Raw genomic sequence first — 15,325 nt, forward strand, 5'->3', positions numbered from 1 at the left:
GGTCTACAGTAAAACGTTATTTCGTCGTCATATTAAGTTTAAGGCGAGAAAAGTTTAAAGTAATTTTTGAATTCATATATTTATAAATGTATTTAATTGTATTTTAATATGTGTGCCCCTAGTTTTCAGCTTGCGTCGAAAATCTTTAAAAAAATTGAAAATGTTTTGACCAAAAATTATTTCTTGTAACGAATAATAACAATCTTTTTGCCACAAATCGCGCTCAATCGTCGGTGTTCTTGCGCGTGGAAGCCACCAAATTGACGGCGTTCATTGAGTCCGGAAACATTGAGTGGTAGTTAATTACAGGCACATAGGCGGCCGTAATAACACGTCCGGCGAACCAGCGTCCGTGCAGTGCGTTCACCGCCAGCACCGCCGTCGTTGTTCCAGGGCACTTGACGTAGACGGTGCCCGTGGGCGAGGCGGTGTCGACGTGGATGTGCAGCACCCCGCCGTGCTTGGCGCACTCCTCCAGCACATCGTCCCTGATCTCTACGTCCCAGGTGGGATTCGTCTCGGTGCGCGGATCAAACATATTAGACAGTATGAAGCACTGTGTGGCTATCGACGGAGCCGCCTCCTGTTGCTGCACCGGCGCCGGTTGAGGAGCTGTGGCCAGCAGAGCATTGGCCGCCGCCTGAGGCACCGCTAGACCAGCTCCTTCCGCCAGCTTGAACATCAGCTGCAGGCGCCCCGTGGCTCCCAGATCGATGCCCGTGCGATCCATCTCGTCTGTGTCCAGCGAGGTGGTGTTCATGTCCAGGCGCTCCGTCACGTTGCCAACCTTCATGAGGCGGCCGGCTAGCTCGAAACCGTTCAGTTGTTCCAAAGCCTTTTTGGCATCGTCAGCATTGTGGTACTGTAAAATCAGATAATGCAGTTTAGTTATCAAGTTATTTAATAACGGGAAATATATAAACTTTTTAACAGACTATACAGAAGGTTCGTAATATTTCAGATCTTTAAAACGTGAATTAAAAATTAGGCATCTGTGCTTCATCTTTAAAAAACATATGAACATCCGAAACATTGAGTTGTTACTCTTAGGGATTATTATATAAATGTTTATATTTAGAATGAATTTCGTACTATAAATCTCTGTTAATTAATAGTACGAAATCCTTTCTTAATTTTAATATTAATATAATAATTTCTAAAGAAAAGCTTTTATTAGTTGGCATCCCACGCCATCGTAAGAACTCCATTTGCAATGCCTTTTAAGTTTTCCAATAGCTTACAAATGACCCGAAACCCACCGTTATAAATCCGTATCCCTTGGATCGACCTGTCTCCGTGTCCATTATCAGTTGAATGGCATCGATTTTACCAAACGGCTCGAATATTCCCCTCAGCATATCCTCGGTGATGTTGAAGTGCAGTGATCCCACGTAGAGGCGCATGGGACCCGTGTGACTCTTCGGCTGGAATGCGGGCGCCGCATTCTGGAGGCGATTCTTCTCCGCCTGTGTGTGCTGCACCATGATGGGTATGCCGAGCAGCCGCTGGCCGGAGAGTCCCAGGGCCAGGGCCACGGACTCTGGGTCCTCGAACTCAATGTAAGCGATGCCCTTAAAGCGCTTTGTCTTGTTGCACGTGATCAGACGCACGTCGCGGACCTTGCCTACGCTGGAGAAGAACTCCTCCAGGTCCCTAGCACGCACGCGCTGCGATAGCTGGATGCAGAAGACGGTGCGGGCGTCCCGCTCCTCGGGACTGAGCTCGGTGGGCGGGGTTCGGTCGCCTGCTCCATTTATCGGCGATCGACGGCGGGGAGAGTGGCTGCCCCGACGACGGCTGCTACATTGGGAAATAATACATAAATTTTATATATATAAATTTTATAATTACTTTAAATAACAGTTTAGCAAAGGAATAAACAATAACAAAAAACTAAATATTTTGTCATCAAGTTTAAACTTCTTTAGTTGATTATTTACCCTAGATGGACTAACTCATTGACATTAATATTTACTTTTACAGTTTTCCTCCTCGAGTTAAAGTAATTTTATAAACTAAATAAGGTGAGAACAATATACTTCATAGATTGTTACTTTTAATTAGGAAAAAAACGTATCAAAAGCATACAAATATGTACTCCATCTAGAGTTCAACTAATTCGAAATAAAACATAATAATATTTCCTCAACTTATTATATTTAAATCCAAAATAATCTCAACTCACTTTCTATCCTTTGAGCGGGAATGGCTGCGCTTGCGTTCACGGATTGGACTCAGCCGTTTGCGCTGCTGATCGCGGGAGCGACTGCGACGACGTTTATCTCGGGAGCGATCCTGCTGCTGCAAGGATTTGCTGCCGCCGCGACCATCTCTCGAGCGTCGCTCCTTCTCACGATCGCCGTACCGCATGCGACGATCATCGCCTCCTCCGCCACGCTCGTCCCGTGACCGACTGCGACGAGTCCTTTCGCGCTCACGGTCCCGCTCCCTATCCCGATCTCCACCTTCTCTGCGGTGCCGATCCCGGTCGCCTGCGTCGCGGTGTCGATCGCGCTCTTTGTCTTTATCCCGGTGACTGCTGCGTTCACTGCCCCGATCACGCCGGGTTTTACCATCTCGTGAGCCGCTTCTACTCCTGCAAAAGTAAAACAAAGGGATGGCATTAGTGTTTAGTTTGTATAATTTTGTTTCATTGACTTGGTTCTAAATTATGCTGATCTTATATTTTCTAAGCATGGTGAAATGTATATTTATTTTGCTATAATATCGACTTCTTGTTAGTGTTATAAATGTTATAGCAAATTTATTGATAGAGAAAATAAAATTCCATAAGCCGAACTTTGTAAGCCCTTGCCGACTGTATGGCAATATAAACATTTAAATAACATAGCAAAAGCCATAAAATAAACGCCTTATTATAACTGGAAATTAATAATACAAAAAATAATACCTTTGATTAAATTTATAAAGAAACCACTATTCAAAAGTTCACTAAGTCTTAGCACAAATTTAAAATTAGTAACTAAATCTTTAGTTAACTATTAAATCTAAGTTTAATCTCTTGAGATTACATTTTTCTTCCTTGCGTTTATTGGCTGTTAAGACTTAAATTTAAATTAATTGAGAAGCTCCTTTGTGCTCCTTAGATTCAACATGATGACATTAAGTCAGTAAAATTTTCATGAATAAGTGTTTTCTATATCAGAATTTAGGCGAATAAATAATAATTTAACCCTTCTTCTTGGAATGAAAAAAAAGTAATTCATAAGCGACAATTTATAGGAAATTCGCAAATCGTAAAAAGTAATGCTTTCTTTAATATAATAGGACTAACATCTTTTCGTTAGATTATATGGTGCGCCTTTGTAATGGTTTAATTTAAATATAACATTTTGCATTGTGGGTGCAAGGGCTCAAAATCTTCCGAGACTAAACTTGCATTCTCTACGTGAAACTTTAATCCTTCATATTTGCACTTACCGGGACCGCTTGCTTTGCTTTTTGTGTGAGCTTCCGCCGCCGCTGCCGTTCCGCGGTCCGTTCTCGGCGTGGTCGTCGTCGTGGCCTCCGCCGCCGAGAGTGCTGTCGCTGCGCCTGCGTCCACCACGTCCACCGCTGCCCGCACTGACATTCTACACAGATGGGTTGTTTTGTTTGTTTTTGTGGATCGGGGGTGGGAGTGGACAGGGAGGATGGGTGGGGTGGGCGCAAGCAATAATGTAGATACAGATAAGTGGATTATTTTTTGTCGATTGGTTTCAGTTTTTTTAGGTGGGTGGGAACACATAACGGGTGTTGATCGTTCGTTACGTTGTTGTCGTTGTTGATGTTGGTTGATTTTCGATTATATCATTTGAGTTTGTTATGATATATTATTTTTTCAGTTTCGTAAATATTTTTTTTGAATAAGAGAAAGCAAATCAAAGTAAATTAGTTAAATTTTTGGCATCTGCAAGTATATAAAGTAGAAATGCTTAAGTCAACAATGATCATTTGGGGATCATTGCCAATTTTTAGCAAGGTAGTAATAAGGATATAGATATAGAGAGATCTTATACGTAGTTTAAATATATTTAATATATATTGTATATGGCACACACACAGATGGTTCACGACGGCGAGAAATGTTGTCTCCACATGGGCAAATTTCTCATGCTCATTCTCAATCAGTTCAGTTTTGGGGTAATGTTTAGCGCTGGCTAGTGGAGTGGACTGGTTGATTGGTTCTCAAAAAGACGTCGTCTATATATATAGGACATAGACATTATATAAGTAAGATTTCAGTGCGATAGTTTAAGAATTGCTTGTTACGTTTTGTTTGTTCAAATAGGTTTGGTTTAGGCTTAGCTTTTTGTGCTCTTGTGTTGGTCATTATTGCTTATTTTTCGATTGTTTAAATCTGTAATTTGTAATTTGAGCGATACTTTCTTTCTTGTCTGACTGTGAGTGAGAGTAGTAGTTGTGCTGCCTGCTGCCCCAGACAAGTTAGGAGGAGTAAATCTGAAATTTAGTGCACGTTCAGTTTCATTGGTTTACATAGAGCAGTAAGATAAAGAATTTCAATTGGTTTGTGTTAAAAAACTCAAACATAAACAAATTATATTGAATACAAAATGCCTAGATATGTTTTGGTTTTTTTTTATTGTTTTTTAATTTTGTAATTGGTTTTTTTCGCAGCTTCTGGCACATTCAAAACTTACCAAATGGTCTCCAGCTTTTTGTGTTTAGAATGACCAAAACAATCTCTAGCAACAATATTGAGCTTATTCGATTTTCTGCAAAGACATTTCACCCTTAAGAATTATTCTAGCATTTTGTTTTGGTTTTTAATTTTTTAATGGTGATTGTGTGTGGGTAGTTTTTGGTTGTTCTTAGTGAGACAGCAGATAGGAAGAAACAAGAGCATTCAACTCAAGATTTCTTGATTCGAGGAGAGAGGGATTTTAATAGGTTCCATACTTTTGTGATTAAATTTGAGATGGATCCAAGTGCATTTGATAAACTGTATACGTAAATCCACTAGTAATACATTATAAGCGGTATAATAACCTAATATATAAATCAGTTTATTTTTATTGGACAATCTATCGGATCGTAACTAAGTTTTTTCTCACTGTGTTACAGAAAATTCGATTTTTTACCTTTTACCCCAAGTTTGTAAATGGCTATTTTGATCATTTTTTTAACTCATTAACAGACGGATTAATTTTATTCGTAGTTTTGTAAAGTTGAATTTTTTATCTTTTCTATACCAAACAATATGTTTACGGAGTTTTTAGCAAAACAATGCGTTTACATAACTTAGATTCAATTTCATTGAAAACAAATTTTGGAAACCTCTGCTGAAAACAATTGTTTTAAAGGAGTTTTTAGCAAAACAATGCGTCTACATAACTAACATTCAATTTCTTAGTTAACAAATTCTTTGGATACCTCTGAATACTACTTGCACTTGGCAGTTGCAAGCAACCTTAAACAAATGAATAACCCAGTTAAAATATGATTAACATTTTTATTAACTAAACTTTCTGTTATATTTTTTAACAATCTTTTTACTGAAAAGAAAAATATTTTCATATTGAAGGACATTTTAGAGGTGCTTTTAAATCCTAGATGGAAACAAACATACATATGTATGTATAAGAAGACATACATATCTACGTTACTATTTTAAGTTCATTTGAATCAATCAAAGTCTAAACAAATAAAAATTTTATTAAAGATTTTTCTAGGCCTAGATGTAGTTGTGTTACCCAGGTAAGATAAGGAAATACAAATATATACTAAAAGTCACTAGGTTAGATTCAAGTCCAAGATGATAACACGAAAAATCTGTTAAATAGCATTATTAAGACTCAAAAGACATACATATTTATGTTTTAAGCTCATACTTTAAATTAGAACCTAGTTTTATAAAACTATTTCTTCTTTTAATTTACATTTTTATGTTTTCAGACACTTGTTACACGTTTTTGATGCCCTTGCAAACCTGCAAAATATTCTGCGCCCCACTTTACACATCCTATCAATCGGCAGGACACGACTGTTTCAAATGCTACGGAGGGAAATAAACAACACAAACCCACACACAGCCAGGTTTTCGTAGGCGAAATAATTCTGTAGGCACGCAGTCAAATATGAAAATAAATATTTTTAAAATGCCCAAATCAGCACTGTGTCCCGTTTTATCTGCCGATTTTTTTATTTAACAACAAAATTAGGTTAAAAATCGATTTAAACCACTTAGTATGCATCATGTGCACATGTGTGTGTGTGTGCCCGAGACGACGACTTACATACAAACACAAAATGCACGTACGCACACAAGCGCGCCTGTGGGTGTCTATGTGGGAAAAGAAGTATACAAACATACATATGAAGTAATTGTTTTTCTTTTTTCACAGCAAAATAATGTATTCGGTTTGCACAAAAACCAGTGGGTCTTAATATAAACGATAATCGCCTGATTTCGGGCATTGGAAACTTACATTTTTCTGGTACGGCGCCTCGAGCATCGCCTCCACATCAAAGTCCTCGGCCATGTTAAAAATTTCCTCGGTTCTGCTGTGCGGGGTGCTCCGTGAGAAAAGTCCCCTGCTCGGCGTCTGGCTCGTTTGAATAAATGAAAATGGGGTGGGGACGCACAGCGGAATTCGCAAGACCACTTACGAACTTCTTTTTCGACTATTGCGTTTATTAAAATACAATTTTTGTGAATTTTCCACTAGATTTTCTTCTCTAGCGTGGCTGCTTGTTTCGGCATCAGGGTTGTCACAAACGTATCGATGGAGAACAATCGATAGTCTCAGTCGCAGTATTGTTATTTTTCAACACTTATTTTTTATTAGGGGCATTCCTCTGATTGATTTTTACGGTATTCCCATAATACGGTATTCACATATACAAAGCCTTTTTAAAGATATATTCCGAAAAAGTTTTTGAGACTGATTGCAAAATCAGCTTATCGGCCGGAAAATAGGAAGATATAATTTAGTTTTACTGTTAATAATATGGACCTTAACGCAAAACTAAATATAATTTTATCATTAGCAAGTGGATTGTTTTCCGCAACTAATGATTTATTCATATAAATTAAATGAATTCTTTTCAGAAGAGCGTTCTTAAAATGGGAGAGAACCAAGACTTAGTCTTCCCTTTGATGGACTTTGGGATGACCACCACAAACTGGTCCCTTAATTACCTTCAGATTTTCTTATAAACATGATTGTTTCTCGCGCTCTTCATAGCTCCAGGTTTTCATCCCACAGGTTAAAAAAAAAGTTTTCAGCCTGGCCGCTTCAAGATACCTTATTTAATTTAATTTTTTTTTTAGTTTACCGATAATTTAAAACAGTAACTAACAACAAAAAATACAATTAAACTGGTTTTAATGTACCTAAAATTTGAAATAATTCCGTTACGCGGTCATCTGTTGGACATTTATCGTAATGAGTTCACGAAAAACATCGAACATCGTAAACAAAATCGATGTTTAAGCAAATTGTAATACATCGGCCTATCGAGGTTTCTTCCAGCACTAATTCAATACCATCACAAGTCGAAAAGCAGCAAAATTCTGTTGGTAAACATACGTAAAAAGGGGTCTGGCAATTAATGCGCCAGCATGCAACCAGTTGATTGCTATTTCCCAGACACAGAGAGCCCGGCCAAGACCCCTCTGAATGGATTTCGGGCTGATTCGCAGCGATAAGCGAGAAACGAGCACCTGCTTTTGCCGTTGAGTCATCAGCTTTTGGCCATATAAGCCAAAAAACAAGGCCATCAGTCGTTAGAACCACCCATCTTACCACAAAGGTATTAATTGAGCCACAGGTGAGAGGCGTAGTCTTCGGCGAGGATGGCGTAAGCCGATCCGACGAACCACCACCGCACCATATTATAATCGTTACGCGTCGCTGACTAGGTGTGTCCAAACTCCGACTAACTTTCGACTACGTTTGCAGAGCACACACCCCAGTAAACCAAAAACCAACCCGTTTCGGCACTAGCCCCAATGGAGGACTACAAGTTCCTGTTCAAAATAGTCCTGGTCGGCAATGCGGGCGTGGGAAAAACCTGCTTGGTGCGCCGCTTCACGCAGGGCCTATTCCCACCTGGCCAAGGAGCCACCATCGGCGTGGACTTCATGATCAAAACGGTGGAGGTGGAGGGCGAGAAAATCAAGTTGCAGATCTGGGACACCGCCGGCCAGGAGCGGTTCCGCTCCATCACGCAGAGCTACTATCGATCAGCCCACGCTTTGATCCTGGTCTACGACATCAGCTGCCAGCCCACCTTCGACTGCCTTCCGGATTGGCTGCGCGAGATTCAAGAGTACGCCAACTCTAAGGTGCTCAAGATTCTGGTGGGAAACAAGACGGACCGGGACGATCGCGAGATACCCACCCAGATTGGCGAGGAGTTCGCCAAACAACACGACATGTACTTCCTGGAAACGTCCGCCAAGGAGGCAGAGAATGTGGAGCGGCTGTTCTACGAGATAGCCGCCGAACTGATTGGTCAGGCAAGAAGCAAAGACGGTAGTGGTTCCGCTGCTGCGGCGGCAGCCCAGCGGCAGTCGGAGGGCAGCTCCATCGGCCTGGGGAGCTTCAGTGCCAAGGCAGCGCAGAGCAATTGCTGCGGCGGACTCGCCAGCGGCGGCGGCGGCTCAAACTCTAGTCAAGCGGGCTGAGCTGCTAACCAAACTGGAAACTGAGCAGCTATTTATATATATAACTTCTAGGACTAATCGTGATATTCCATTGATCTTTTATTACCATCACAAGATTCCCCATTCTATCGACTCCAATGTATTGGTTATCTTAAAGCGGACTAAAACACGAATCGGGACATTCCTTTAATCTTTTGTTATTGTCAAAGTAACACTCCTATTAATTTGTTGTAAGGCGTGTCTCTTATTGATTTTACTGATTAAACAATTATTTAGATAGATTTCACCAAAAGAAACCTTTCGATAGATTTAACAACAATAATGGTCCTTAATTATTTAACTCAATTTTATTATTTTTTTGGATTTCTACATATCACGATTAATATTTACTTCTGATTATAACTCAAGGATTAATCGTGGTATTTAAATGTATTTTGTAATAGTTCAAGCAACAAGCTCTCTCAATTTATACAATTTTGTTTCCTATAGTGTCACAGAAAAAAGATTTGAAGCAAAATGATTGAATAGCACTCACTTTATTTTATGTTTAACCCCCAGACTTTTAGACTCCGGAGTATCACGATTAAGACCTCCTGAAAAACTAGCTGTTAATGACTATGGATGCTAAATATTTGTGTTACAAAAACTACATTGGAAGTGTCGTTTATAAGCGCCTGATTTTCTTGATTAGTATTATAGTTACGTATCGATCCGATTGCGGATCATTTACCAAGTGAGCATCACAGCCAATGCTTCAAAGAATTTATGATATCAACAATGCTATGCACACAATTATGTTTTAATTCGATTGTGTTTTAAGGAGTTTTTCATATTCATATTTTATACATTGCGTTTTTTGTATACAGATTTATACAATGTATGCTTATTTTTTTGCAATTATTTTAAATATTATGATAAATGTGCAATCATCTGTAATACAATTTTTAAAGAGTACTCGTAATAGTGTTTAAGGAGATTTTATGACATTCCAAAAATTAAACATGTAGAAACTATGGGATAGGCCAGAAAGAGAAATGAAAAAAAAAGAAATAAAAATAAAATACTATTGTAATAATTTAGTAATGATTTGATTTCATTTTTTTGTCTAATTTCAAAAATATCCAAATTGAATAAATTTATAAATAGAAACAATGACAATGTATGTATTCTATTTCTTCCATTAAAAAGGTCAACTTTTTGGGGCGCTCCGCCTTCAGGAGATAGTTTGAAAGTGTGTGCTAGAAGAAGATTGGACAATATTAGCTAGAGAAGTGCTTTGAAATTATACTTTTTTAAATACTCGATCAACTGTTGCCTATGCTCAGGCTATGTAATTGTGTTAATTTTACATTTTTTTGCTTGAACGACTTTAAATAATGCGAATCAAGTGTGCATGCAGCGGTGTTTTAAAAGGTCAAGTAGTGGGTCACAAATAATAACAGTTTTCCAATACTTTACTGGAAATCTGCAAAATATTGTCGAGACCAAGTGATATTTAATCCGAAAGAGCATTATCCTAAGCTGAAAAAAGCCGCCTTCACATTAAAAGAAATAATACATTTTTTAGGGTAAAACCATTTATTTTGAAAAGTTTCTGTGCTCTTAAAGGGTACGAATACAATATTGTTAAAAAGTATGTAACAGGTAGAAGAAATTGTTTCCGACTCTAATACTACTTAATAACGGGGATATGGAGAGTCCCGAGTATAATTACCAGGTACTATATTAATAATAAATCAATAGAAAACATTGTATATCAAAACATGATGTGCATGGACCTTTTAAAGAAATATGTAATTTCGTAGACTATGCCATATTATTTCCACTATTATTTTCTATTGCCAATCTGAAAAGGATTAATTTTATGTAATCGATTACGAATGTATTAATTTAGTATTTTGTTTCATAAGTACTTTAATTTAGTCTGTCCGTTTCTATATTGTCCTTTTCTTTGTGATGATCATAGTGCATAAAATATGAAATTACTGTATACATATGTATTGACGACTAATGCGAAAAACAACAAAGCCAGTCGGTTTTCCTATTATATTCCGTTTATATCTGTGAAGGGTATATAATATTATAAAAAGTATTGGTATAAACCTAAAAAACGTTAAGTCGGAGAAAGTCCGTATATGTTTAAAAACAATGAAGATCTGGCGATTTCTTCGTTTTATTGTAAAACGAAAATAAAATCGAAACAGCTTAAATTTTAAATTAAAATATAATATGTGCAGGCAAAATAAGTTTATTGACAAGTGTATTTTTTTTTACTTTCAAGGGTATATTAACTTCGGTCTAACAAAGTAATCTTAACTTTCCTTATAACACAAATGAAACAGAAAACAAGAAAGGAGGCAAACTTTGGCAAGCCGAAGTTTATATACCCTTGCAGTTATAACAACTAGGTTTCGATTTCTATGCCTATGTTAATAAAATCAATGAAGATATGTAGATCACCATCGTTTTTATGACAGCTATATGATATTGTTGTCCGATTTCGAAAATACTAAAAGCGTATTCTGATGTAGTAAATAATTTTTAAATCTCTAAAAAAAATTAAAAACAACAAAGGTATACTTTTTTTAAATTTGTTTTTCCGATTGTTCCTTTGGAAGCTACCTTCCGACTTATATACTACCTGCAATAGAAATACAACTTTTGGGAAAGTTTCAAGCAGATAGCTTTAAAACTGAGGGACTGGTGATGTTGATCAAGAATATATATAATTTATAGGGCAATTGCGTTGCAAACCTTTGACTAAAATTATAATACCCTCTGCAAGGAAATAACAAGTAAATAAAAAAAATGTAATCAAACGTGGTGACTTAAGGTTTTTCGAAACGGCTGAGCAAAATCGAAGTCAGTCCACTTTGGCTCAGAGATCAGACAGCTCTTCCATTTCAGTCCGAAGGGTTCGCAAAGGGTGTTAAGCTGCTCTGCCCACAGGACATTTGTCTCCATTACCTTGATGGTGAGAAATCGAGCCAGGGAACTTTCATTGCGGCACCAATAAAGATTTCCAATGTACTTCAGTTGCAGATCGAAGGCAAGAATATTAAGATTGATCATACTAGTATTTTTAGTTTTCTTCAGATAGAATTCTTGCAGTTTGTCGATCTCCTTAAAGTCTCCACTTCCCCAAACTTGAACCATGTGCAGTTCCATTAAGCTGATCCAGGGTTCACGTTTAATACTGAAGTCCTCCAGGCGACTTTTGGCGTCTGCAATCATTTTAAGAACTTGTTTTTTATTCGACAGCGCAGTAGTAAACACGAAGTTAAAGAAAACTGCCTCGGAAGTGGTTTTGATTTTTTTTCCGGTTATCATCCAGTTTTCAAAGGCGGAAATGCTTCCGCCCCGCCTGAAGACCATCACTTCCGACTTCCCCATGTCCACCAACAAGCCCCATTTGTCGCAGTACTCCTCCAGCTGGTTGATCATATCTTGGAGCGCGTTAGAGCTCCCAGCAAGGATTGCAATTCTGTCGGCATACATCAGGATGCCCACTCGGCGATTATCGACGACGAGTCCTGGTCCGCCCTCCAATTCCTCTGGAAGATCGTATAGGTATAGGGAGAACATTAGTTTTGACAGGACTCCTTTGCCGGTCCGAAAGTAATTGAGCAGTTCGTTTCGGTATTCATCCCTTTTGCACGTGACTCTTAAGAAATTTATTATTTTTGACGGCACTCCCATTTTTTTAAGCTTGAACCACAACCGTTCGTTGAGCATTGGTAAGACAGATGCGAACTGAACAAAGTACGAGTATACCTTTGTTCCCTTTTTAGCCAACTTTATATTGGCAATGGTGCTTAGGCTGTACACAAAGTCTATCTTGGAGTACTTTCCCGAAAAACTAAACTGGCAATCACTTAGTAATCGGTTTTTTCTGCACCACTTAGTCAGCCTTCTTATTACGATGTTGAGTACAATCCTTGTTGTGTCTGATAATAAAAAAAACATGTTTGATATGATGGTTTTGTTCTCATCCGGTTCGTTGAGAAGGTCATTGCAATTAAATGCTATTACGTCGACAACATTGTTGAGTCTTCTTCTCGGAAACTTACGCCCTGAGCGGTGTCTTAGTACAAATATCACTTCCTCGGTTTTTATAGGGGAGTCTAGCGTCGGTTCGGTCCATGGAATGCTTGTATCAAATGGGACGACAGTACTATGGCTTGGCTGACCCGGTGATGAAACCCTGCTCCTGGCTCCACTGCCCCTCAGAAAGTTAAGGTCGACCTCCAGGCAGATGGGCAAGTGGTCGGACCCATGTCGGGTTAGGTCCTCATGTGGCGTGTCCACCTTGAAGTCCACCACCCACGGCATCAGACTGCGGCTCACTGCAGCCAGGTCGATGGTGGCACTGATTGAGGTGAATCTGCCCTTTGGGTCTCCGTGGGTCAAGCCATTCAGAATCTGCAGCTGGTTGGCATCGCAGAAGGAAATAAAAACGCTTCCGTGTGGACACCTTTTTTTGTCACTGGCCCGCCGACCGTTCCTGTTGGCGACACACAGATTTGGCTCTACCTCCTGCTTGAACTCTCCGATCCGGCAGTTCAAATCGCCCATTACAATCACGTTTCCTGGGCAGATTGTGCTGTTGGCAAAGGCCTTTTCCACAAGCTTGAATTCATATTTCCAGTCTTTCGTGCGGATGTACAGCGGCACCACATTCAGTTCCTTTTTGCCCATCCGGAGCTGGAGAACCTTCAGGCCATTTGCTTCGCCCACCCTGTGGGTTATGCCCAGCTCCTTGAGCGAATGTCTGATACCTACTAGGCACCCACCGATTGCTCTGCCAGCATCAAACTCCTTTGTCGCATCCTTCCAGTGCAACACCTCGAAGTCGGGCTGCTGATCCATGAAGTCTTCGATGGCTGGGGCATCGGGAAGTGCGTGGGTCTCCAGTAGAATGAAGATGTCAAAGTTACCGAGATACTTTATAAACTCAATATCCTGGTGTTTCCCCTTCAGACCCCTGATGTTGTACGAAGTAATTTTTAATGACCCGTTCGAGTCATTACTTTTCCTGCTATCGGCCATGGTTAATCGGCTTTAACGTGGTCCACACAATTTTCTAGCGGACTTCCGTTTCCAATTGGAGAAAAATCACTGGATGAGTAATACGGTCAACCAACAGATAAGACTGGAATAAAAACCATGTTCTTGAGAAACTCATTCTTCATATTTTAGGTTCATATTATTATTTAATTGCATTTGTCGAAATCAGCAATACCTTTTTTATCCAGTTTAAAGGCTTTTCAGAATCTGTAACGTATCTAACTTATTATATCGCTTTCTGATTGGAAATTCTAAAACACGACTTCCGTCTCCGATTGGTGCCAAATCACTGAATGAGTAAGTACGATCACCCAACTTAAATACTTGTGAGTAACCATGTTCTCGTGAAAGTCTTACTTCATATTATAGGTTCATATTATTATTTAATTGCATTTGTCGATATCAGCAATACCTTTTTATCCAATTTTAAAGCTTATCGAAATCTGTAACGTATCTTACTTCTTATATCGATTTCTGATTGGAAATAATTTTCACAGAACTTTGTTTGGGAGTGAATTCCCTCTAATGTTCTCTACCAATTCTGGCTTATAACTATCGATATATGCATATATCCATATATACGGTTCCAATTCAAATGGATCGAAGCCCAGCTAAATAAATGTACATGCAAGTGTGAGTATAAACCATTTGGGTATTCAATGTGTCCAAATCGTTTAGATTTTAAGTTTACTTTTTCTTTAGCGTTTTATTACCCAGTGTGGCGGTCAATGTGGAAGAACTGTATAAATATACATATATACCGTTATATATCGCTTCTACAAATCTTCTCGCGAATTACATATGTATTATTTCTGATTTTTTTACGGAGGTTAACTTAACATCTAAGCTAGTTATTCGATATTCGTTTTTTGAACTCGAATGAAAGTTATAAGATTACATGTGTGTAGTGAAAACGTATGTAACAATTCAATGTCAAACAAGAAAGGAAAGCTAACTTCGGGCGGAGCCGAAATTGATATACCTTGCAGAATATTGTGTACATTATATTCTCAAAAATTATTCATATGATGCATTCTTAATACTCATAAAAAATCCCAACTTCCTAACTTTACAAACACCAAAGTTATGGCATTTCCGATCAATCAGTTATATGGCAGCTATAGGATATAGTCGGCCGATCCTTATGAGAAGTTGGGATTTTCTATGAGTTTTATTTTTGGCCAATCAATCCGACCTACCAAATTTCATAAGGATCGGCCGACTATATCTTTTAGCTGCCATATAACTGAACGATTGAAAATGCCATAATTTTGGTGTTTTTAAAGTTAGGAAGTTGGGACGTTTTATGAGTATTAAGAATACATCATATGAATAATTTTGAAGAATATAATTTACACAATATTCTGCAAGGGTATATCAACTTCGGCTCCGCCCGAAGTTAGCTTTCTTGTTTTTTTTAAATTTAGTATTTTGTGTGCAAGCCGTTGTTGTCTTTAATAGCTTGTAAGCGCCTCGGCATTGACTCCACTAGGTTTCGGCACCTCACTTCGGGTATATTCGACCATTCCTTCAGCAATATCTCCTTTAGCTCATTCTTTGGAAAAATCTTATGTTCCTGAACTTTTAGATTAAGATGGGCCCAATAATTTTCAATGGGGTTGACGT

General features: G+C 38.7%; 2 protein-coding genes across 5 annotated transcripts; one reads left to right on the plus strand and one right to left on the minus strand.

Moving 5' to 3' along the window:
• Positions 1 to 60: 60 nt before the first annotated feature.
• On the minus strand, positions 61 to 6,746 carry LOC108049186 (RNA-binding protein 39). 3 transcript variants are annotated; one of them, XM_017130297.2, is made up of 6 exons: positions 6,631 to 6,746; positions 6,450 to 6,566; positions 3,442 to 3,593; positions 2,186 to 2,596; positions 1,260 to 1,800; positions 61 to 862 (listed from the first exon to the last, which is right to left on the minus strand). In XM_017130297.2, the coding sequence occupies exons 2-6, from the start codon at positions 6,501 to 6,503 to the stop codon at positions 224 to 226; spliced, it is 1,797 nt and encodes a 598-aa protein (XP_016985786.1). In that variant the 5' UTR covers positions 6,504 to 6,566; positions 6,631 to 6,746; the 3' UTR covers positions 61 to 223. The 3 variants fall into 3 exon arrangements, with proteins under 3 accessions (XP_016985786.1, XP_016985787.1, XP_016985785.1); XM_017130298.2 differs by having other exon boundaries at positions 1,260 to 1,797; positions 6,450 to 6,743; XM_017130296.2 differs by having other exon boundaries at positions 6,450 to 6,742.
• A 745-nt stretch (positions 6,747 to 7,491) lies between these two features.
• On the plus strand, positions 7,492 to 9,707 carry LOC108049194 (ras-related protein Rab-30). Of its 2 annotated transcripts, none has more exons than XM_017130309.2 (2): positions 7,492 to 7,794; positions 7,926 to 9,707. In XM_017130309.2, exon 2 carries the CDS (start codon positions 7,976 to 7,978, stop codon positions 8,651 to 8,653), a length of 678 nt encoding a protein of 225 aa, XP_016985798.1. In that variant the 5' UTR covers positions 7,492 to 7,794; positions 7,926 to 7,975; the 3' UTR covers positions 8,654 to 9,707. The 2 variants fall into 2 exon arrangements, with proteins under 2 accessions (XP_016985798.1, XP_016985797.1); XM_017130308.2 differs by having other exon boundaries at positions 7,492 to 7,776.
• The last annotated feature ends 5,618 nt before the right edge of the window (positions 9,708 to 15,325 follow it).

Source organism: Drosophila rhopaloa, unplaced genomic scaffold (assembly GCF_018152115.1).
Source record: "Drosophila rhopaloa isolate 14029-0021.01 unplaced genomic scaffold, ASM1815211v1 contig_2, whole genome shotgun sequence".
NCBI lineage: Eukaryota > Metazoa > Arthropoda > Insecta > Diptera > Drosophilidae > Drosophila > Drosophila rhopaloa.